Genomic DNA, 22,904 nt, shown 5'->3' with positions numbered 1-22,904 from the left:
CCAGATGCCCATACTAATTAAATGACAATCTCTGGGGATGAAAGCCAACCATCAGTATTTTCAAATCTCTCTCCCTTGCCAAGTAATTTCATGTGCAACTGATGTAGAAAACCACTTTTTTTTTAAGCCATCCTTATCCTCAGATAACAAAGATTTGCTATGCCACCAGTAATCTAAACATTCTTAGTTACATAGTTATTTTTGCTTTCTTAACCCAGTATTCCTGGGGCTTAAAAAACCTTGATATTTGTTCTCCTTTCCTGATATTTCAAGGCAAGTTAATCACGTTGGGAACTTGACAAAAGATCTAAAGCACTAGACATAGATTCTGGTCTACAGTTGGCCTTAGTTTTGAGCTCTAAGCCGGGCTTTTAAGGCCTGGGGTTTGTTTGCATTGGCTGGATTCATGGGTGGGAAGGGGGCCAAGCTCTGGACACTGGGTCGGCCCTGTTTCTGGGCTGGACCAGCTCTGGTCACTGAGTGCCCATCCTCACGCTGAGCACAGGGTAACTTTCCGGAGCCAGCTCCAAAGTAAAATCCCTTTGTTAGGCACTTGGTAGGTTAGACAGGTCCTGTGATTGTGGGGCTCATGTGTCAGCTTGGCCAGGTAGTGGCATCCAGTTGTTGGATCAAGTAAGCACTGGCCTAATTGTTATGTGAGGACATTTCAGGGACTTAAATCATCAGTAAGTTGATTGCATCTATGGATGATTACATCTACAATCAACTGAGGAGATTGCCTTCAGCAATTCATTCAATCAGTGGAAGGCTTTAAAAGGAAAAGTGATGATTTCAGCAGTCAGAATTTCATCTCTCGGTCAGCCAGCCAGCTTCTACTGGGGGATTCATTGAAAAGCTTCATCGGAGTTCCCAGCTTGCAGCCTGCCTTACAGAATTTGGACTTGGGCATCTCCACAGTTGTGTGAAGCAATTTTATAAAATCTCATAATATTTCAGATATCTTCTGTCGGTTCTGTTTCCCTAGAGACCCTGACTAATATAGACCCAGAGTCACCAAAGTCTGCCTGCCCCAGGGCCATCAGTTAATATGTGGCCGAGTAGAGATTTGTCCGTTCATGCTACCCCATGATCCACAGAGGTGACCTTGGAGGATCCACAGAGGTGACCCATGGAGAGGCTCTGCTGATGCCCTCTCCTCCCATAGAGCTGGAAGTAGTGGTAAGGGAGGAAAGACCCCTATTTCTGAGACACTCTGGCAGCAGCTGCCCCTGACTCAGAATCTCTCTTCAAAACTGGAAACTTGGAAAGTTGGGCCCTGGATGATGGTCTCACTTTCTCAGATATCTCTGCTCTGGGTCCAGCATTTCTTGACTTGAGGCCAATGACACTAAATGCAGAGCTGCCTTCAGATGACTCAGAAAATCTGGGTCTGGCCCTTGGCCAAACTTGGCATAGAAGATGGTCTAGCTCAGTTCCCTTTGGTGAGTGATGGCACCTCGGCGTCCTCATCTGTGTATACACACATACATGTAACTCATCTACAGGTCTGCATGGGTGTATGTGTCTGTGTGAAGGTCCCCAGCTTCCCATGGGTTTTTACTCACCCCACCCCAAATAGAGATAATGGCATCAAAGCTGCCCCCTATTAACAATCTTTTCAGTGCCAAAGACTATGTTAGAAGGAGTAAGAGGATTTTGCTAAGAACTGAGGCTCTGGGGTCAGAAAGACCTTGGTTTTATGCCTCAGTTTCCCCATATATAAATGAATATATTTCTGTACATGCATACACTTGCATAATACTTAGTATGTACTAAGCATCCCTCTAAAGCACTAAAAAAATATTAACTCTTCCAATCCCCATAACAACCCTATGAAGTAGGTATTATTTTTATTCCCAATTTACAGATGAAGAAACTGAGGCCCACACAAGTTAAGTAACTAGGCCAGAGTCATGCAGGGAGTATGTGGCAGAGCAGGGATTCAAATCCAGGCCATCTGTTTCCAGAACTCCTGCTTCTCACCCTACCCTATGAGCACCCTAATAGTAATGCCTGCTTCTTGGGGCTGTCTTTTAACTTTCAATTTTGAAATAATTTCAAACTTACAGGACAGTTTAAAAAATAATGCCAAACCCATACTGAGAACTCCAATATATTCCACCCCCAGATACCCAGGATCCACAGATTTAACATTTTACCACATTTGTCATATCATTTCATCTATCTATCTGTCTATCCATCGTCTCTCTCTATCTATCCATCTATCACTATTTTATGAGCATTGCACAACACCATACCTCTTGAACACTTAATACTTCCATGTGTATTTCCTAAAAATAAGTATATTCACTTATGTAACTAACTTAAGTACAGTTATCAAGTTCAAGAAATTTAACATTGATATACAGTTTATTATAGTTTATAGTCCCATTTTTTCATATATCCCACAATGTCTTTTGAGCCTTTTCTCCTTCCTTATTAGATCCAGGCCAGGACAGGCAAGAGTGGCTGAGTGGCAGAGTTCTTGCCTGCCATGCCAGAGACCCAGGTTCTATTCCCGGAGCCTGCCCATGTGCAACAAATACCCAAAAAACATAGACACAGTCCAGGATCATGAATTGCATCTAATTATCACTGTCTCTTTTAAAGAAAAATTATGGAAACATATCCCGTTCAGTGATATAAATCACATTTACAATGTTGCAATCCCCACCCCACCCCCATCCATTACCAGAACTTTACCTTTCCCTACAGAGAAACAGTATCTCCATTATGCTTCATAGAGTTTTGGGGAAATCTCTGAAAAGCTCTTGGATCATGTAATTATTTATTTTGATACTCTGGACAATTTGGGCATTACCTACTTACTACAGAGGAGTAAGAAACTTGTCCAAGGAGATCAAACCAACCAATTAGTAAGTGGTGGGGCAAGAATTTGAACTGAAGACTGATGGCTTCAAAGTATGTGTTCTTACAACTACACTGCACAATTCCTCTAGGGTCAAATGCACGTCTGCTGAAGAAGGGGCAACCTATGTTTCCCCCAGACTGAAAAAATCCAGTGTGTTTGTAAATGTTCATAACTGAGCAGTCTTATTCCCCCTATCTGAGTGTTGATAGGCATTTGCCAGAATCAGACTGGTTGCCCATATTGGTGGGCTCTGGAAGGAAATACTTAGGATGGGGATGCTAAACCCCAGATTTATCTCAAGCATTTTGGAAGTACCACTTTTCTTTTAGCCCCACTCGCCTTTGCATTTTGGAATTTATGTGGGCTCATGAAGATCCTTTACGTCATCCCAACCTTGGCTGACCCCTGGATGCCCCCAACCTTAAGAAAGACATGGAACTGCCCTTGGACCACGTGAAACCTAGGTATTCCAGAGACGCTTGTGGTGATGGGACAGACAGAAGGTCAGTTGATGGCCTTCTTTCTGTTCCTCACACACGCCAAGCTCGTCCCACCTCACAGCATTGGCTCTTGTAGCTCCCTTGGCCTCGAAAGCCCTTCTCCTGACTCGCCATAATAAGTTCCTTCTCTTTATTCAGGTCCAAGATCAAATGACTCTTCTTCTGGGAAGCCTTCCCTGATCCAAAGTTGCCTTCCATGTGCTCCTACCGAATACACTGTCACCATTACATCACCCTGATTTTTTTCCTTAATTCATGGTTATCTTGTTCATTTAATTATATAGCCCATGTCCCCAACTAGAAAATAAATTCTGCATCGTCTCCTTTTTGTTCAGCTTTGAATCCCTAATACTTAAAACAGGCTGTTTGATAAATGTTGGGGAAGGGAAGGAAGGAAGGAGGGAAGGAAGGAAGGAAAGCAGGAAGGAGAAAAGGAGGAAGGAGAAAAGGAGGAAGGGAGGAGAGAGGGCTAGAGAGAACAAAGCCTAATAAACCACTCTTTGCAGCCCAGTTCTCACATCTACCCTATCCCAGGTTCCAATCCCATCTCACCTAAACTCACTGGATCTGTCTTCCAGACTAACTTCCATGACCTTTTTCCTGGTTTTTCTTGTTTCTGGTTTCTGCCTCTCTCTCTGTCCCAGGGTCTTTGCTAAAAGGCTTGTCTCTGCATTGTGACTTGTTCTTGCAAGATACGTATTTTCAACATCTCTCTTGGTTCCATCCTCTGCAGTTTGGGGGCAAGTCGAACTCCATTACATTTTTTTAGATTTGCTGATATGGGGAAATACCCATTTAAAAAATGTAAGTAAGAAGAAGAACAGTGTGATCCCAATTTTGTAGAACCATTTGCATATGATAATGTTGGGGGGAAAGCCGGGAAGGAAATATACAGAAACATTAAAGAGTGGTTATTTCTGGGAGATCGCAATATGCTCCGTATACGAATGGCCAAGTTCACTTTGAAAAGTGATGAGTGTATGACTTGTGGTGCCAACAGCTTCCTTTCCAGCATGGACTTTTCCTCAGGGAAATTCTGATTCCTTGTTTTTATATATTGCTTTCTTGATCTCACCATGAAATCAATGTGTCTCTATAAGCACTGTAAATCTGTCATAAAATGACCTGAGAAAACACTGCAAATCAAAAGCAGATTTAGCAAAACTATAGTTTGGATGCTTGATGCCATTTATTTGTTTGCTTAATCGCAAACTGCCAAGACAACCAATTTGCAACTACTAAGTCAAGGGCACACCACCCATTTAAAGGTGAAAGATAGAAGAGTTTCTGAAGTCATTGACCTGAGGGCCAAGCCAGTCCAACCTGGAAGGTTGAAGCTGTTGGCAGGAGGTGCCGGTCATGGTAAGAGGACAGCAGCAATCCTCTAGCACAGCTCTGACACTGGAAACAGGAGCCAGAGTGAGCGGGTATCAATCTGCATCTACCTGAGACTCCCTGAAGTGGTATTTCCACTGGGTTTTGATGCCTCAGAACTCTGGTCATCAATATTCTTATCAAGGGAGCGTCCTTCCGACAGGCATCAAACCAGTCCATAATCAAACGAAGTTCTGATTATCACTTCTTAGAAAAATATGTTTTTCTCAATTTGTTTACATTCTAATTGTAGTCAATAAGATTACAATGTACTGGGGAGTCAAGATCAATATCATTTCAATATCCAGTAGTCTCTTCTGGCCCTAAATATCTGCCAAAAACAATGGTTGTAAGAGCTATAATTTATTAGGTTCTTACTGTACATACCAGGAACAGTAGTAAGGGCTTTACATCTGTTCTAGTTTGCTAGTTGCCAGAATGCAACACACCAGAGACGGGTTGGCTTTTAATAAAAGGGGATTTATTTTGTTAGTTCATCAGAGGAAAGGCAGCTAACTTTCCACTGAGGTTCTTTCTTATGTGGGAAGGCACAGGATGGTCTCTGCTGGTCTTCTCTCCAGGCCCCTGGGTTCCAACAACTTTCCCCGGGGTGACTTCTTTCTGCATCTCCAAAGGCCTGGGCTGAGCTGTGAGTGCTGAGATGAGGAATGCCTAGCTGCTTAGCTGTGCTACATTGCCCTCTCTCATTTAAGCACCAGCCAATTAAGTCAAATGTCACTCATTGCAGCAGACACGCCTCCTAGCCGACTGCAGATGTAATTAGCAACAGATGAGGTTCATGTACCATTGGCTTATGTCTGCAGCAACAAGACTAGGTATGCTCACCTGGCCAAGTTGACAACTGAATCTAACTAACACAACATCATTACCTGATTTTAAAAGTTGTGCACATGCCGGAGAACTGGGTTTGATTCCTGATACCTGCCCATGAAAAAAAAAAAAAAAAGGTTGTGCATAAGGTGCTTCACTGGCGCTGTAACTAATGTTACTTCCTCAATTATTCCCCAGTAACAACTCTGTAAGATTATTTTCTCCATTCTAGAGAAGAAGAAACTGAGGTTGGAGAGATAATTCACTGTAGGTCCCACAACTAGTAAGTAAGTGTGGTAGTTAGATTCAGTTGTCAACTTGGCCAGGTGAAGGCACCTAGTTCTGTTGCTGTGGCCATGAGCCAATGGACATGAACCTCATCTGTTGCTGATTTACATCTGCAGTCAGCTAGGATGCGTGCCTGCTGCAATAAATGACGTTTGGCTTAATTGGCTGGTGCTTAAATGAGAGAGCACAACGTAGCACAGCCCAAGCAGCTCAGCATACCTCATCTCAGCACTCACAGCTCAGCCCAGGCCTTTGGAGATGCAGAAAGAAGTCACCCCGGGGAAAGTTGTTGGAACCCAGAAACCTGGAGAGAAGGCCAGCAGAGACCATCCTGTGCCTTCCTACATAAGAAAGAACCTCAATGGAAAGTTAGCTGCCTTTCCTCTGAAGAACTAACAAAATAAATCCCCTTTTATTAAAAGCCAATCCATCTCTGATGTGTGTTACATTCCGGCAGCTAGCAAACTAGAACAGTAAGTGACTGAGTCAGAATTCATACCTAAGTATGACTCCAGAGACTGGGCTCTTACTAAATACATTTTGATTCAGGTGTTGCAAACTCAAATACCTACAGAGCCAGGCAAGTAACATGTGGCCAGGTGGGGACTTTTGCCAACTGGAGAGCTCACATCCCCATTTTTTTCCAGAGAAACTGTAAATCCAGATTTCTGTGCAAAATGTTCTGATTTCTAAATTTCAGCAACATATTTAGTTTTTTAAAATACAACAAAATATACAATAAAACAACAACAGCAACAACCACCATAAAATAAAACACAACATCATGCAACCCAGATTTGCCCTGGAGGTCTGACATCTTCTGCTTTAGAAGCACCAGACTAGATTAGGTCCCAGGAAGGCCCAAACTTCTCTTTGTTTTCCACTTTTGTTCTCACAGTTTGTGCCACCCTGCAGGACAGACACCTTTAAACCTTAGACAAACTCTTCCCCAGATAGTAAATATTTCTAGTTTTGCTGTCTCTATCACAGCTATCAAATTCTCACATTGTAGCAAAAGCCATCTTAGGGAATATGTAGACAAATGAGCATGGCCGCACTCCAGTAAAACTTCATTTATGGACATGAAAATTTGAATTTTACATATATATTTTTTACAAGTCACAAAATAATGTTCTTCTGTTAATTTTTTTCAACATTTTGAATATGTAAAAGCCATTCTTAGCTCACAGGCTGTACAGAAACAGGTGGCAGGCTAGATTTAGACTGTGGGCTATCCCTGCTTTAGGACCATTAAAATTTGGCAAGTGGTGGAGTTATACAGAGAAGGTAGGGTTTAACAAATTAGTATGAGTGCTGAATCATTATATTGCTATTTCTTTTAGTCTCCAGCACCTTGGAGCAGCTAGAAGTAAAAACCTAAAATTGTGGAATTATAACCCATACCAAACTCTGAAATCTGTTCTACAGCTAATTGTTGCGATTTACTTTGAAATTTATTGCTTTTTTTGTATATATGCTATTTTTCACAAAAAAGAAAAATAAAAGAGAAGGAGGAGTATAAGACAGAAGATAGGATGTAACAAATGAGTATGTCTTCTGAATCATTATGTTGATATTTCTTTAGGCCTCCAGTGTCTTGGAGCAGCTAGAAGAAAAAATGAAAAATTGTAGAACTGTAACCCATACCAAAGTTTAAAATCTTTTCTATAACTACTTGTTAAAATGTACTTGTAAATTTATTGCTGTTTTGTATATATGTTATATTTCACAATTAAAAAAACAAACTGGCTAGTGTTTCTCCAGGCATTACTGGTGTTTTCTGGTTCTAGGTTCTATTTTCAAGCTGCCTTTGGCTGCCTTGGGTAAGGCCCAATTCACAGCAGATGCAGGCTTGCTACGGCTCCTTAGTCCTGCAATGTTTCTGGTTGGGCTGGTTTAGTCGTGCTCACATTTCATCTTCAGCTGAACCTCTTTTTCCTATGAAATTTTCTGTGGAGTACATAAAACAGAAAACAGTGCAGTGGTCCCACCACCCACCCCTTGCCCTGTCCTATTTCCCCTGATATAACTCATGGAAAAGCCATGGTTGGTGGAAAAACCACTGGTCCAGTTTATTGCCACCACTGATAGCAGTGACTGGACTACAAAATTATCATAAAGCCACCTGACAAAGGACTCTGCTGACAATCTAGCGCTTCCTGAGGAGAGTTCAATTCATAATAGTGGTTAAGAACTTTGGCTTTGGAGCCAGCGTGCTTGAGTGTGCAACACTTACTGGTTGTGTCCTTGAGCAAGTTATTTGCTTTGCTAAACCTGTTTCCACGTCTGTAAATTAGGGATGCTAATACCAGGAACCTCATAAGGCTGTTTTGGGAGATAAGGAATATAAAACATGTAAAGTGCTTTAAATGGTCTCTGGTGTACAGTAAGTACTCAATGCTTTTCTCACTTATTATCTCATCAGCCAGCCAACCAGAAGGGCTGGGACTTAAAAACAAACAGGAATATGTGGATGAGACTATAAAATCTGAATAACAAAAATGGAGGCCTCTTTTCAACATCAGAGAAGAAGTTATGGATTCATCTTTCTACCAAGAATGTCCTTGAATCCTCTTTCTAGAACCTTCTTCTTGCTTTGTCCATTCTTTGCATGTGAGTAGATAATCGGAACCAAGGGGACACAAATGCTCCATCTCATTCATTGTGGAACACACTGGCCTGGAGCCCTGCTTAAGGGTTAAACAGAAGGCATTTTTATTATTAACAAAAAACAGAATAGTGAAGGCTACCATTCATAGTAAAATGGTGAGAAGTACAGACTGGAGCCTGGGTTTGACTATCAAATCCACCACTTGCCAGCTGTGGCATCATGATCTCCTCTGTGAGCTTTGGTTGTCTCATCATGAAATGTCAATTTTAATAACCTTACCTCCTAGACAGCAGACAAGATTAAACTATACATATGCACTTAAGGTTTCAGCTGCATGGTTCACCCATTGGATGCATTTGACGAGTGTCAGCTATCATTATGATGTTCCTAGAACTTTGCAGATATGATCTCATCTTCATATTACATATGACCTTATGAAATTCATACAATAACTACTCTGAAATACAAGTCCAACTCTGATTATGAATCGTGCCCATTTTCCATGACACCACACTGCCCTTCACCCCCATGTCATCTTCCCCTTCCAAGGGGGCTGCATAATTCTCTGTTATGTTGGGGTAAGAAGTTCTGAAACTGTCATTTAGAGGAAGCGGCAAAGCCATTAACTGCCCCAAAGATTGGTTAATTGGCTATTTAACAAAAACCTACCGATTATCAAACAATCAAAACCAGTTAAGTCAAGCTAATGCAGAAGAAAGAAAAGGAAGCAAAGGCTGATGGTCATTCCCCCCAAGAGGGAGCCATAGCAATCCTGTGACTGCTGAAGGAGCAAAAGATGGTGAGCTGTGATCCTGGGGGACGGGAGAAAGGATGGGTAGGGGAAGGTCCAGTTGTTAGATATGAGCATTACCGGGGAAAGTGGGCTATTTATTCCTGAATAAATCTGCACCTAGGATTCAGCAGATCTGGATTGGAATTTGGCTCTCCCTCTGGGATCCCAAGCAAAATTCTTATGTGCATTTTCCTTATCTGTAGAATGGGAAGATAAATCAATATACTTAAATTCCTCTTTTTCCCCTTTACTGATTGGTGGAAAAAAAGATAATATGGCCTCTTATGGGTGATTATGCTTCATAGTTCTTCATGCTTCTAAGTAGATGCCAACACCATGCAATGGAAGCAGAAAATGTCTTTTACTTTACTTTTTTTCTTAATTCCTTTTATAGTCTTGGATCTTGAAGGATTTGGAAGATGAGGATCCAAGCCGGGCCCCAGGGGCTCTGCCCCTTCTCCTGGCTCAGAATCGGGTTTGTTTCCACAGGGGCTTTCCGAGGAGTGTGCAAGAAAATCGATCACTTCCCTGAAGATGCTGACTACGAGCAGGACACAGCCGAGTACCTGCTGCGTAAGCTCCTGCCTTCTTGGTTCCCCTGGGGGAGGGAAGAAGACCCAGCCATCCCCCAGCTCCTCTGAGTTTGCAGCTCCGCAGCACCCATCCCTAGCAGTGGAAAAGTGAAAGGGAACTTGGGTGACTTTTGACACTAGACAGAGACATTTGAGTGGCTCTAATATCTAAATTTCTTTAATGTCAATGAATAGAAATGGAAAAGAAAAAAAGAAGTAGATGAGTCAAAACTAAAAGATTCTTTGTAGCTTCCTTAGAAAAAAATCTAAGAAATTTTCTTCAACTTGAATATGAGTTTTCACCTTCCTCTAGAGACTTGATTTGAAGTGCTAATGGGCAAGGCACTAAGTGGCAAGGCCTGGGGAATAATTGACTTCTCTTCTATTTCCATCCTACTGGGGCAGGGCCAGTATCTCAGGTTTTCTCCAAGGTCAGTAGCCTGGATAGGACACGGGACTGACACATCTGCAACAGGTAGCAGTCGTGTGTAGCAGCTTCAAACAAGAGCCCAGGCGTCTGGTCAATTTTACTCTGAGCTGATTCCCTACTAGCTGGGTTGGATTTGGGGCAAGTTGCTTTATCTCTCTCTTAATTTTCTTCTTCTGGGTCCAAAATGGAGATTATAATATTCTCTATCTGGCAGGATCATGAAAATTAAATAATTAATTTAATTATTTAACTAATTTTAACTTATGCCCATTGCACTTAGCCCCAGGCCCAACACATAGTAGTGAAGCAATACATATTAGCTCTTCTTTGTTGCATGTGAATAGCAAAAGCCAAAGGTTATTTGGACCTTAAGTCTATCTAGGCACAGAGACAACTTGGTTTGGGAAATACATGCAATTTCTTCACTAACAATGTGTGTCAAAATCACTAGAAAGGAAAGTTTTAAGGCAATGACTAATTTAATACTAGGGGGTATAAAACTTACGGTTTTAAAAACTATTATAAATTAATAGAAATTGTCTGATTCAGACGATGTCTGTGACTTATAGTTCAAAGAGAGTGTTTTTAAGATTAAAATCATTTTGAGCTCCATCCTTGGGGGGCTTGTGCTTGCCAGTCTGTAGATTGGCTGGTGGGTCTATATCTGAGCCTCTAATCATAAACATACCATTCTGCTTTTCACCGCTATCCATCCCCTAGAATTTATCCAAATCCCTTACGCCTGCAGTTCAAAAACATTTGGTGTGGGGACTAAAGGGCCCATTTATAAATCTAGTTTGAGAAAATTTGGGCCTGACACAGATTACTTGGACTTCCTCAAAGACAGTGGCTTTGAAGCCACACCAATGGGCTGCTGCCAAAGGACCCATGGCTTTTCATCTTCTCTTTGTTTTTCATACTTGAACGAAGCATTTTGATGTTTGCCCTGTTGGAGACTAACAGAACCGTGACTTCTGTTTCACAACTTGCAAGACTGATTTTAAGCTATTTCAGGAGGTCTCTGTTTCTCCAGCACACTGTTTTCCCTCCCCCAGGAGGTGGGGATGCCGCTGTGCCTTCATCCCGCCTCAGCCCCGTCCCATCTCCCACCTGTTCTTCATCAATTATCGTAGAATCAGATTCAGATTAGGGGGGCCACGTCACCACCCCAGAGATTTCCTGCTGGGAAGTTTGGAATCCCTGACCCAGCTGCATAGGACCAGGGGCCCGTTCCTGCAGGGGTCTCCTGGGCAGACCAGCGTGTGCCTTTAGTGCCCGTTGGGACCACGACGAAAGTGGGACTGAGACTCGGCACGTTGATTTTTCTGCTGTTTCCTCTTTCTCGCGTGGTGTTTGGCGTGGGCTATAGCTTAAGCCTCCAAGAGAGTCTTTATTAGCCCACAGGTTGTGTTGACTGGAAGCTCCTAATAAATTAGCTTTTGGTCCACAAACTCCTTCTCAGATACCAGGAATGACACTCGAGCAAGCTTTTCTGTCCCCACTTCTTGAAGCCCAGAATGTCTGCTTGGCTAGAACATACACAGGGTAGATTTCAACCAGCTTAGGACAGGATGACTGCAGGAAGGTGCCCTGTTGGTCACAGACACTTATGGCCAGAGCCTATGGGATCTGCTCGCATCTCTTCTGCAGAATAAAGAAAGAATGGGATCTGACCATCAATTGTTTACCACATTTGCACGGCAAGCAGGATACATTTACGTTTATCCACACATATTCAAATATGCACTTTGACAACCAGCACCATTCAACTGCTTCAAATGCTCATATTACTTCTTTCTGGCACATTTCAAAAGTTAGTCATCCTTTGAAATAAAGGGGAGAATAAAACAGGCATTTTCTTTCAATCAAAGAAACTCACTACATAGAATTTTCAAACAATTCCCATCAATGGGCAATGCAAATGACCCCTTTAAAGGTTTGTTTTAAAGTTCTAAGATGGTGCTCGAAACCATGGGAGGCAGATCCACCCTTAAAATGTGTGGGACCCAGGCCAAGGGTCCAAATGGAAAACCACAGGTCAGAGGTAAAAATATTTAGAAATTATAAATTTCCTATGCCAGCAGCCAAGCCCATGACCCGTTGAGGACGCACAGCCTATTCCAAGGGGCCCACCCTCGCGGTGCGGGGGCTGAGGGAACCCCGGAGCCAGCCCTGCTGTCTGCAGGCCTGCCTGGTAGCAGAGATTTGCACCCCCCTGGGTGGTGACTGGCAGACACCAGGACTGATCCAATCACGCCCCAGGGCGCCACATTTCTCTCCCCAAATCTCATTTCTCCCATTTGGGTTTCTGGGCAGTTTGAAGGGCCTCCCCAGTCACCAACACAGCCCAGGGGTGGGAGGTGGGGCAATTATCTGGGACTCTGGTTTGCCCAGCACCCCTCCCCCCACCCCGCATTGGGAGATTTGGGATGGCCATCTGCAAACAAAAGCAAGGACTCTTCCTCTAATTTCTCGTGGAAGTGAATTTCCCACCTCATTATCCCCCCTTACTGCACCCACTCATCCTTGTGGTCTCTCAGCTCCTATCTCTCACCCACCCCCCACCCCCGTTCTCTTCCATCATCCCTCCCACTTAATTCCCACTGGCTACATCAGTTTCCAAACTGCCAGGGAATTTTTTCATGAGACTGAAAAAAAGAATCATGGGGTTGTGGGAAGAGCACGGGGGTGGAGCCTTAGCACCTCTGAACAAATAAAAACATCTAGAGCTGGATACGCAGGAAAATGCATGATGAATGTGGGGTCAAAACCTTGACATTGAGTAGTGTGACATTTTAAGCTCAGCATGGCCAAAAGTGAATTTGGTGGCCTTTCCCCCAGCACACAGCACCTGCTCTCCATGGACCTTATTTCAGTCGAGGATACCACCATGCCCGCAGTTGCTCAAGCACCAGATACTGGAGTCATCCTCAGTCCTCTCAAGCTTCACACCCCACAGCCAACCCATTAGCAAATCCTATTCTTTTACTTTCAAAATATATCCTATTCTAACTCACCCAAGCCCAAGCCACCATCATCTCTCCTTTGGGTTATGACAACACTATCCATCACACGGGGTCCTGGGCTTAGAAGGCACCACACTTGGTTTACTGCTTTGCTATTGCTGCCTTGAAATTCTTCATCATTTTGAAACAAGGGGTTTCATGTTTTTGTTTTGCATGAGGCTCCACAAATTGTGCCACTAGTTTGGCCTCTCTATAAGGTCAACTCCATGAGGACAGGGACTCTGGCTCTTTTGTACACCACTGAATACAGAATTGATATTCAGCTGATTTAGTCTGGCCTGGACATAGCAGATTTTAAAATACTGAAATACTCTTATACTGGTTAGTAAACGCCAGGTCTCCGACCTTAAGGTCCGGCCCCCATGAACTTTGGGCCTCTCCATGTCCAGCATGTGTCGAGTTAAAATGAGGGTCCTCACCCTGCTGCTGCCCCCTGGCCAGTGTGCATTCTGAAGGGCTGGGCCTGCTGTGCCTTGCTGGTTGATAAAACATTTCAAGTAGTTCCTCTGATTGCATACCCAGTACCCAGCACAGTGCCTGGCATCTAGTAGTTGCTCAATAAATATTTTTTCAATGAGTAAATAAATCTATTTGTTCGTTCAGTGACTAAATGGGTATTAAACACATACTATTTGCCAGACTCCATACTCTGCAATTCTAGGTACGTGTTGGGAAGGATTCTGCCTTTTGATGAATAGACGAGTCTGATGGGAGTCCTTGGAGGCAGGGCCAGCTACATAATTTGTAGAGCTCAGTGCAAAATAAAAACCCTGGGACCTTTGTCCAAAGAGCAGGGAGGTGGAGGGGGGGAGAAACTTTTTCCCTTCTTCTACCCTCTCTCCCCCCAACCTGTGTCGGTGTTTTTTAGTTGCTATTTAATGTCACCTTCCTTCAGTCATGGGGGTATTTATAGGTTGAAAGCAGATCCCCACAGGCACTGCACCTGTGGGTTTGTGCCTGACTCTGTGCCCTCCCATGTCCATGCTCAGGCCCTTGTCTGAAGCAGAGGGCAGCAGTGGTCACTGTGGGGAACTGGGCAACTGAGAGCCTGTCCTGAGCAGGTGTGAGTCAAGGCTCCAAGTCCCCAGTGCACGCAGCACTGTCCCATCGGATTTCACCTACAAAACACAAAATCAAGGATAAATGACTAAGACTTCCAAGATGGCCACTGCCAAGCATTCAACAGTGAGGGGAGGAGGGGCTTCCAGCCCCGGGGCCCTGGTCACCACACACGTCCGTGGCCCGGGTGGGTTCGTTGTTCCCGCTTATGTGCTGTTTTCCCGCAGGTGGGTGGGTCCTGGGGCCCAGCTGGGTGCAGGCAGAACCTTCTCCTTCTCTCCGCAGGGGCCGTGCGGGCCTCCAGTGTCTTCCCCATCCTCAGCGTCACGCTGCTGTTCTTTGGCGGGCTCTGCGTGGCGGCCAGCGAGTTCCACCGCAGCAGGCACAACGTCATCCTCAGCGCCGGCATCTTTTTTGTCTCAGCAGGTGAGCGTGTGGCCCCAGCCCTGAGATCTCCCCAAGCACCAAACCAAGTGGGAAAAGCGATGTCATGCGGGGTTCCCTCCAGGGAAAGAGCGGTAATAGGTTCAACTTGTATTAGAGAAAGGCCAAGAGACTGTCATTAGAACTGAAGATACGAAACTCTAGATGAGGATGGCATGAAAGAAAGTGGAGGAAGAGGGAGGGTGGTGGGGCCAGCTGAGAGAAAGACTGACTAACAAGAGGGTGTGTAAGTATGTACTTACACATATGGGGAAGGACAGCACAGAAGGTTTGTGTGTGTGCATGTGTGTGCATGTGCATGTTTGTGTGTGTGCAGGAAGCCCGAGGCACCGATGCGGTGTTTTTAAGGAGCCCAATTTCCAACTTTCTGTTCCCCTGGGCTGGTGAACACACTATCTCTGGCTCTTTGAGGTATGCATTCGCTAGTTTTCTCTAAGTGTGTTCTGTAAGTGAAGTCCGATGGGACTCACTTGATCTCTTTGAGTGCTCAAATCCTTGCATCTTCCAAAGCCTTTCTGGGAACAAGGCAAGGCCAGTGGCCCCGGATGCTCTCAGGGAAGACTTCATAACCAACAAGCCGCCTTGACCTCAAGAAGGCACAGGGTGGCAAAGGGACTGAAAGACCGTCTTTGAAGAGTGTCCTGTTCTCTGCCTTCCCTGTCTCCCTTTATCTCCTGCCTCCCTCTGCTTTCCTCCTCTTCCTCTTTTTCCTTCGGGTTTCCGTCCCTCCTTTCATCTCTTTCCCATCTCTCCTCACTGCTGTCAGCCAGATCGATGAAGTCTGGATGGAAACTTCAGAGAAGCAAAAATCAGGGTGGGGACAAGGGTCTTGATTCTTGTTGATGACATTCAAACTTTGAGCAAAAATGGTAGAAGATTTATTGGAGTGAGAACAGTGAGGAGAGTATAAGATGGTGGGTAAGAATTTGGGGCTATACCCAGGCTTCTTGGGTTTGAACCCTGGTTCCACCTGTGTGATCTTGGCACATTATTAGCCCCCCACCCCACACCATACTTTAGTTTCCTTGACTGTAAAATAGGAAATATTAATGGTTTATATTTTATAGGGTCACTGTGAGGAAAAGTACGCCATAAAAAGCCCAATATTACTCTTTAGTAATAGAAATACAGTAACAATATAGATCAGAAGTCTGAGGCACAGCACCCTGGCCCCCTCTAAGACCTGGCTTGGGTTCCTTCCCCACTCTGCTTCCCCTTCTCTAAAATGAGGAAGTTGGACTGCACTACGCTCTGAGTTTCTGGAAACCAATTCAAGCATCAGACCAGGGAGAAAGCTCCATTTGGCCTCAAGGAATGTTGTTGGCCCAAAAGGCAACCCGGGCTTCCGACTGTGCTCAGAACTGGCAAACCCAGGGACTTGTTTGACTTTGAGGCACATTCCAGTCTCTGGTGGCCCTGAACAGATCCCCTGGGCTCTCACTGACCCAGAGAATGATGTGTTGCGCTGACATGAGAGTTTCCTACAAACTGGAGATCATTATTTTGTCCCCCAAGGGGATTGTTAAGGCAGAATGTGTCACCAACAACTTTCTTCTCACAAGAGTGAGATGGTGGGCTGATTAGACACTTGAAAACTGGGAAAAGTGGGGCAATGGACAGAGCCCTGAGGGGAGTTGGGGGTCTAATCCAAGACCCTCCACTAATCTTCCAAAGGAACTCTAAGGTCCTCAGTTTTTCCACCTGTAAAAAGAAAGGATTCTAAAAAGCAAAGAAAGAAAGGATTGGAGGATTCAGCATTCTCTCAGGCTCTTTCTGTGCTCAGCTATACTAAGGTTCTGTGGTTTCAGGCAAGCAATCAACAGCCCTTTACTAAGCACCCACTACGTCCTAGGCACTGTGTATGTAATGCTTAAAAGCCTGGGTCCTTGAGCCAGGCTGCCTAGTATGAATCTTGGCTGCACTACTTTCCAACTGTGTAGCCTCAGACAAGTCACTTACCTTCTCTGTGCCTCAGTTTCCTCGTTTGAAAAGTAGGGATAATAATGGACTAACCTTTTGAGGTTGTTATGAGGATTAACTGAGTTGCTTAGAGTAGTGCTCAGTATATAGTAAGTGCTCGATACAGCGTAGCTGTTATTATATACCATTATTATACTATTTAATTCTTATGTCAATCCAACTTATCCATTTATTCAACAAATATACACTGTGCTGCTGCTATGCATCAAGCTCTGGACTAGGATTTGGGGTGGGACCATAGCATTGAATAAGAAGAACCTAGTACTGCTCTCAGATTGCTTATGGGCTGGTGGCTGGGAGACAGTGATTGCCTGGTCCCATCTTACTCTTCCTGCGCCTTGCTGTTGAAATCTAAATCCACCTGGGGCTAAAGGACAGTCCTGGGTTCAAATCCCATCTCCACCATTTCCTAGATCTATAGACTCAAAAAATTACTTATCTTCGCTATGTTTCAGTTTTCTCATCTGTACAATGGAGGTAATTTTTTTTTAAGTGGGCTTATTGGAATGATTAATTGAGATGATGCACACAAAGCCTTTTGTGCAGTGCCTGGTATAGAGTAAGCACCCCATAAATTGCAGCTAACTGGGCTTTCTTCGTCCTCTAACTTTGTCTGACATCTAATCCTGTCTTTGAACTTTTTCTTCCTCCTCTCAAGGCCTCCTTTCGGAGCTTCTCAAAGTTTGCTGCCAAAATTGTCCTGCTCATTGAGGAGAGAGAAACCATGTCCTTGGGGAATCAGGGAGCATTGCTAGAAGTAGCCTTCAGTTTGCTGATATGTCTTTGATATCAGCCTCCCATTCAAACTTAAAAATTCATGTGAATTCTCCTTTCTCCTCCTTATTATATCCATGCTCATTTTAATATAAAACTATGTGTCTTCTCTACTAATCTTCAAGCCAAATTGACAGCCTGGAAGAGAAGCCATTTTCCATTCTGTGGTTTCCTAAGACCTGACACAGGACTGACAGTGTCAATCCCCATATGAAGAAACAGCTCAGTGGTTAGGACACACTGTCTACCTGCTGAATGCTGTGCTTGCAAATGCCAATAAAAGACAGGGAAGCCCCCAGGACAAGTCCTACACAGAATACAGGCAGAAATCATGTTCCAAATATTAATAACCCTTAATGTGTTTGTACCAGCCAATCTGAATGATAGCACTGGAGCAGAGTCCCGAAACCCTGGTTCTGCCAAACCTTAACCATTTATGAGTGGACTTGAGGGTCCCTGGGAGGAGTCTAGGATATCCAACGAATGGAGAGGAGATACAGGAGGCTCCCGGAATTAGTTATTTACCAACAGGTCTTGGGACATGCTCTATTTATTGACACACTACAGGCAGCTTTTATTGGGGGGCAAGTAGTTGCTGGCTGGGGTACCAACCTCCATGAGTCATTGTTGGGACCAAGCCTTGGTGGAGACCCTTGAAGCAAAGGGACCAAAAAGGACATTTCCCCTTTACAGAAATAATGTGAGAAAGGAGGCCGGAGATGAACATAGCCCCTGTGCTGTAAAGTTATGTTGTTTCTTCTCACTATTCCATAGAGCTGAACAACCCTTTCCAATGCTATTCAATGGACACTTAAGGAAGTTTAAATGGAGAGTCTTTGCCCATTAGGGACAACAACTTCATGTTCCTTAACTTCTAATCTAGAGCACTATTTTGCTCTATGCAGATAAAAAGACTTGGTACACTACTGTCCACTCTCTATAGGTTCTTTAGTTCTTCAACTACAGCTCTGGACCCATATGTGCCTACTGGACACCTCTAACTACTGAGTATACCCAAATTTCTCCTTTTCTCTAAACCTGGTCTCTCTACTGCTTCTCTTATTTTAGCTTAAGTGTCTACCAATCTCCCAATCCACCATGCTAGGACCCTAGTAAGTCTTCTCAAGTTCCTCTTTTACCCTTCAAGTCAATAGCCTCTCATCTCCTGACCCACCCCAACTCAACTTTCAGGAACCGGTTTCAATGTCACCTCATCTTCAAAGTGATGCTTAGTCCTTCTCTCTCCCTTTGCTCCTGAGCCATTTTATGTATGTCTTTGGTAGACATTTTGTATTGCATTTTGCTGTAATTGCATTTACATGTCAGTCTCTCAAGGGCAGTGACCTGTATCTTGTTCATTTTACTATCCTCATGACTTAATGCTGAAGACTAAGTGTTGATAGAACAAACTGCCTGTAAAGAGAAAATGTATGCATTCTGAGTTCTGCCCAGCATTACTGTAGGAATAGGATATATTTTTCAGCTTAATACATACTACCTGGGACTGAGAGCAGAATTTTTCATTTTGCAAAAAACAGACCATATAAGCAGAGCACTACGGTAGGATGTCCCATCTGTTGTTTCCTCTATCCCTGTTACTTCCATATTTTCTATAGATATCTCAAGACTAAAAGTAACAGTTACCTCTGGGGCTTATGAACGATATGGTTTTTTCTTCCCTTCTCATAGGGTTAAGCAACATCATCGGCATCATAGTTTATATATCAGCAAATGCAGGAGACCCTGGGCAACGTGACTCCAAAAAAAGCTACTCTTATGGCTGGTCCTTCTATTTTGGAGCCTTCTCGTTCATCATTGCAGAAATTGTGGGAGTGGTGGCTGTGCACATCTATATTGAAAAACATCAGCAGTTACGTGCCAAATCCCACTCGGAGTTCCTGAAGAAGTCTACTTTTGCCCGCCTTCCACCCTATAGGTATAGATTCCGGAGGCGGTCGAGTTCTCGTTCCACAGAACCCAGATCCCGAGACCTGTCCCCCATCAGCAAAGGCTTCCACACCATCCCCTCCACTGACATCTCAATGTTCACCCTCTCCCGGGACCCCTCAAAGATCACCATGGGGACCCTCCTCAACTCTGACCGGGACCACACTTTTCTACAGTTCCACAATTCCACTCCCAAAGAGTTCAAAGATTCACTGCATAATAATCCGGCCAACAGGCGCACCACGCCGGTCTGAACTGACCTCCGACCTCTGCCCCGTGGCCAGCGCAGCCCTTGGGGAAGTGTACAGAGATGCCTCTGAGGTTGCATGGCATGGTCCTAGTGATGGTATTACTTTTTACAAAGAATGAAACCAAATGGACTCAGCCCTCTCCCACACTTTACCCCCACTCTCCAAGGCCCGGTCCCTCCATAACTCTTCAAGCCAATCCCGTAATGTCATTCCTCTCTCTGTGTATCTGTGCCAGATGTTTTCCTTTCTTCCTTCTTTACTGGAAGGACCTCCACATTCTTCCCTCCTTGGAAGAGGACTTTACTAAAAGTCATGGGTGGTGGCTGGGGGGGATTCCCAAATCCCCATCAGGATGTGCATAGCTGTCCCCATTGTCCACCCTCACAAATCCTCAGGAAACCCACCACCCAGGTGGCCCTGAGGGAGGCATTCATCTTTACATGTTAGAAAAACATGACCAGAAATCAAAGACGTCAGAGCCCCAAAGCAGCTAATGTAATAAGCACTCACGTTATTAAAGGATTTGCCTTGTTGTAACCAACTGAGTGGGGGATGTTTTGTTTCTTCTGGGTGTTTCCTACATGAACTCACTCCCCTGCCTTCAAATGGGCTCTTCTCTCTCTCTTGGAAGCTGAGTTGTGCTCAGCCACATTCTAACCACTTGGAGAGATCCCCCTTCACCCCTTGAGACCAGCAAGGTCTTCCCCACAAATGCAGAGTAAGTCTGCATCTCCACTTGCGTCCCTGGAGGGCGGGCAGTGGTGGGCATGTGAATGCTGGTGGTCAAAACTTGACTCTGGCACCCAGTAGCCCTAAGACCTTGGGCAAGTCACCTAACCTTTAAGCCTTGGCCTCCTATCTATGAAATGGAACACGATAATAAAACTCACCTCCATGGTGTGGTGAGGTTTGGATAAAATACCACATGCAAAAATGACTAGCACATTGTAAATGATCAATATATATATATTAAACTTTTGGACAGCTTCTTTGGCAGAGTAAGCAGTATTACAGGAAGATTAAAGTCAAATAAGAACAATTCTGTGTTGGGGGGAATAATGTACTTTGCACAGGATCTGAGGACTGGGGGGAGAGAGAGTACACAGATATTTGAATATCTGACATTAGAGAGCATGAGAAAGAGATGTCACCTCTGCCAGCATTTACTTTCATGGGTGTTTTTGGCACACACCCAGCACTTCACACTTTCAAAAAGCTTTCCCACCTAAAGCTCCAGCCATCGAGAGGGGGCAGGGTTATGGTCTTAAGAAGTAACACTTATTAACGCTGCTTTGTGCCAGGCCATGTTCTAGTGCCACACAGATTAGTTCATCTACTCCTCCCAGTAACCACGTGAAGATATTATTAATATCTCCATTTTGCCAATGAGGAAACTGAAGCAAGAGAGGTTTCCTGATGTGCCGAGATAGTATTCTTTTTAATGGGAACTATTTATTCCATTGCCTACACTCACACAGTGAATTTTATAGCAAGGGGCAGACTAGTAACAATTCATTTCATTTTTCTTTAACACTTAAGAGTCACTGCATGCAAATTACACTCATGTACATCAAATTATCTCATTTAATCCTGAAAACAACCATGTGAAATAAGGTTTCTCGTTTTGGCAAATAAGGAAGTAGAAATTCAAAGCGAATGTCTTAGATAGTTAGCGAGCTATCATTCACATCCAAGAGCTGACATTCATATCCAAATCTTCTGCTTCCTAAGGTAAGTGGCTTTCTCACTAGACCAGCATTTTCTAAACCTCAGTTACTTGAGTACAACCCCTGTGAAATTTTTCATACCCTTGTCCCACATCAATGATTATTTGCCTAATGTTTTCCTTTAAATCGATTCACTTTCTACTTTAGTAAATATATTTTAGAAGGAAACTTTTATATCACTACTGTAAAAAGAAAGCAGGAATCACCTGCCGTAAGCAAATGGTAACTGGAAAAATAGATGCAATGCAAAGAAAGCGATCACATTACATTCCATGTGTTGCCTGTCGCCACCTACATTTTGTAAAAAAAATGAAAAAGAAGAAAAGAAAGAAAGAAAAGATGTTACCGAAGTGTTAGAGAGGTGTTAGAGATTTCTGGCACCAAAGAAAGCATTTTCTTTGACTTAATCAGAAGGATCAAAGGAGAACTCGAAAGGGAATAACTTTCTCACTATGCAATTTGATGATCTATAATACTGCAGCTGGGTGCCATGTCAAATCGTCTCATCCCACACTTTCGGAAAAGCTGCTTCAGTCGCCCTTAGAGAGGATCTAAGAGCTGGAGCAAATGGGTGATGAATACTGTGAAGAGTCAGAAGCAGCAGCCTGCCACCTTGGGAGGCTGTCACAACATGGTATGTGGGGAGCTGATCTGGGATGGGGAAAAAAGATGCCAGGGGCTTAACTAGCCTTGGAGGCCAAGTATAGAGCCACTCTGTGAAGGCCAGAGATTTGGAGGTGAGAAATGGGCACCTGACCCCTGGAGTGACTCCCTAAACCATCATTTCTGTTCTCTGCAGTCTATCCCTGCGGAAGCCCTCATTTAACCCTCTACTTGAGAACTGCTCAGCTGAACACACTGGCTGGCTTAAAAAAATATATATATATTAATATAACACTCCCAGGTCACAGCCAGGATCCTGGCCAATCTTTCTCATCTAAAATAAAGAGTATCCACATTCACTAAGCCCCTGCTCTTGTATGCCAGGCACTGTGCCATGATCTTATCTGGTTCATCTCATTTAATCCTCTCCTTTGTGATAGGTACTATTGGTAAACCCATTGTACAGATATTGAGACTTGTAAATAGGTCGCAAAAACAGGTCCTGGAACTCTCTGCCTGACTCCAAAGTCTGTGCAACAACTACTCACTGAGCTGGTCATGACTCTCCAATGTCTAGCTCCGTTCTTCATTTCTCCATCTCCTTCTCTCCCAAATGTAGCTCTCTTTCCCAGCACACTCATTTTTAGACCAGCAACATCAATCTCGAAGACCAGAACCCTTTGGCTTCTCCTTCATGCTTCTCTGTTGTGTGACCACAGATCAGAGCTGGTCTCTCACAAGTCATATCTCTATCTTTATACTTTTGAGGAAAAGAGAAGCAATTTGGCATAGCTTTCAAGAAGACAGACTGCAGCTGTGCCT

At 44.0% G+C, this 22,904-nt stretch overlaps 1 protein-coding gene across 1 annotated transcript in view; it reads left to right on the top strand.

The window, feature by feature from the left end:
• Positions 1-19,755, top strand: part of CACNG3 (calcium voltage-gated channel auxiliary subunit gamma 3) — a 95,839-nt gene extending 76,084 nt beyond the window's left edge. Inside the window, exons 2-4 of the mRNA XM_077140257.1 lie at positions 9,759-9,842; positions 14,642-14,782; positions 19,244-19,755. Coding sequence (XP_076996372.1) covers positions 9,759-9,842; positions 14,642-14,782; positions 19,244-19,755 — 737 coding nt within the window. The remainder of the gene's footprint in view (positions 1-9,758; positions 9,843-14,641; positions 14,783-19,243) is intronic.
• The last annotated feature ends 3,149 nt before the right edge of the window (positions 19,756-22,904 follow it).

The sequence above is a fragment of the Tamandua tetradactyla genome, chromosome 23 (genome assembly GCF_023851605.1).
Source record: "Tamandua tetradactyla isolate mTamTet1 chromosome 23, mTamTet1.pri, whole genome shotgun sequence".
Taxonomy (NCBI): domain Eukaryota; kingdom Metazoa; phylum Chordata; class Mammalia; order Pilosa; family Myrmecophagidae; genus Tamandua; species Tamandua tetradactyla.
The sequence above is the reverse complement of the archived record's forward strand: the minus strand, read 5'-3'. Positions and strand labels throughout refer to the sequence as shown.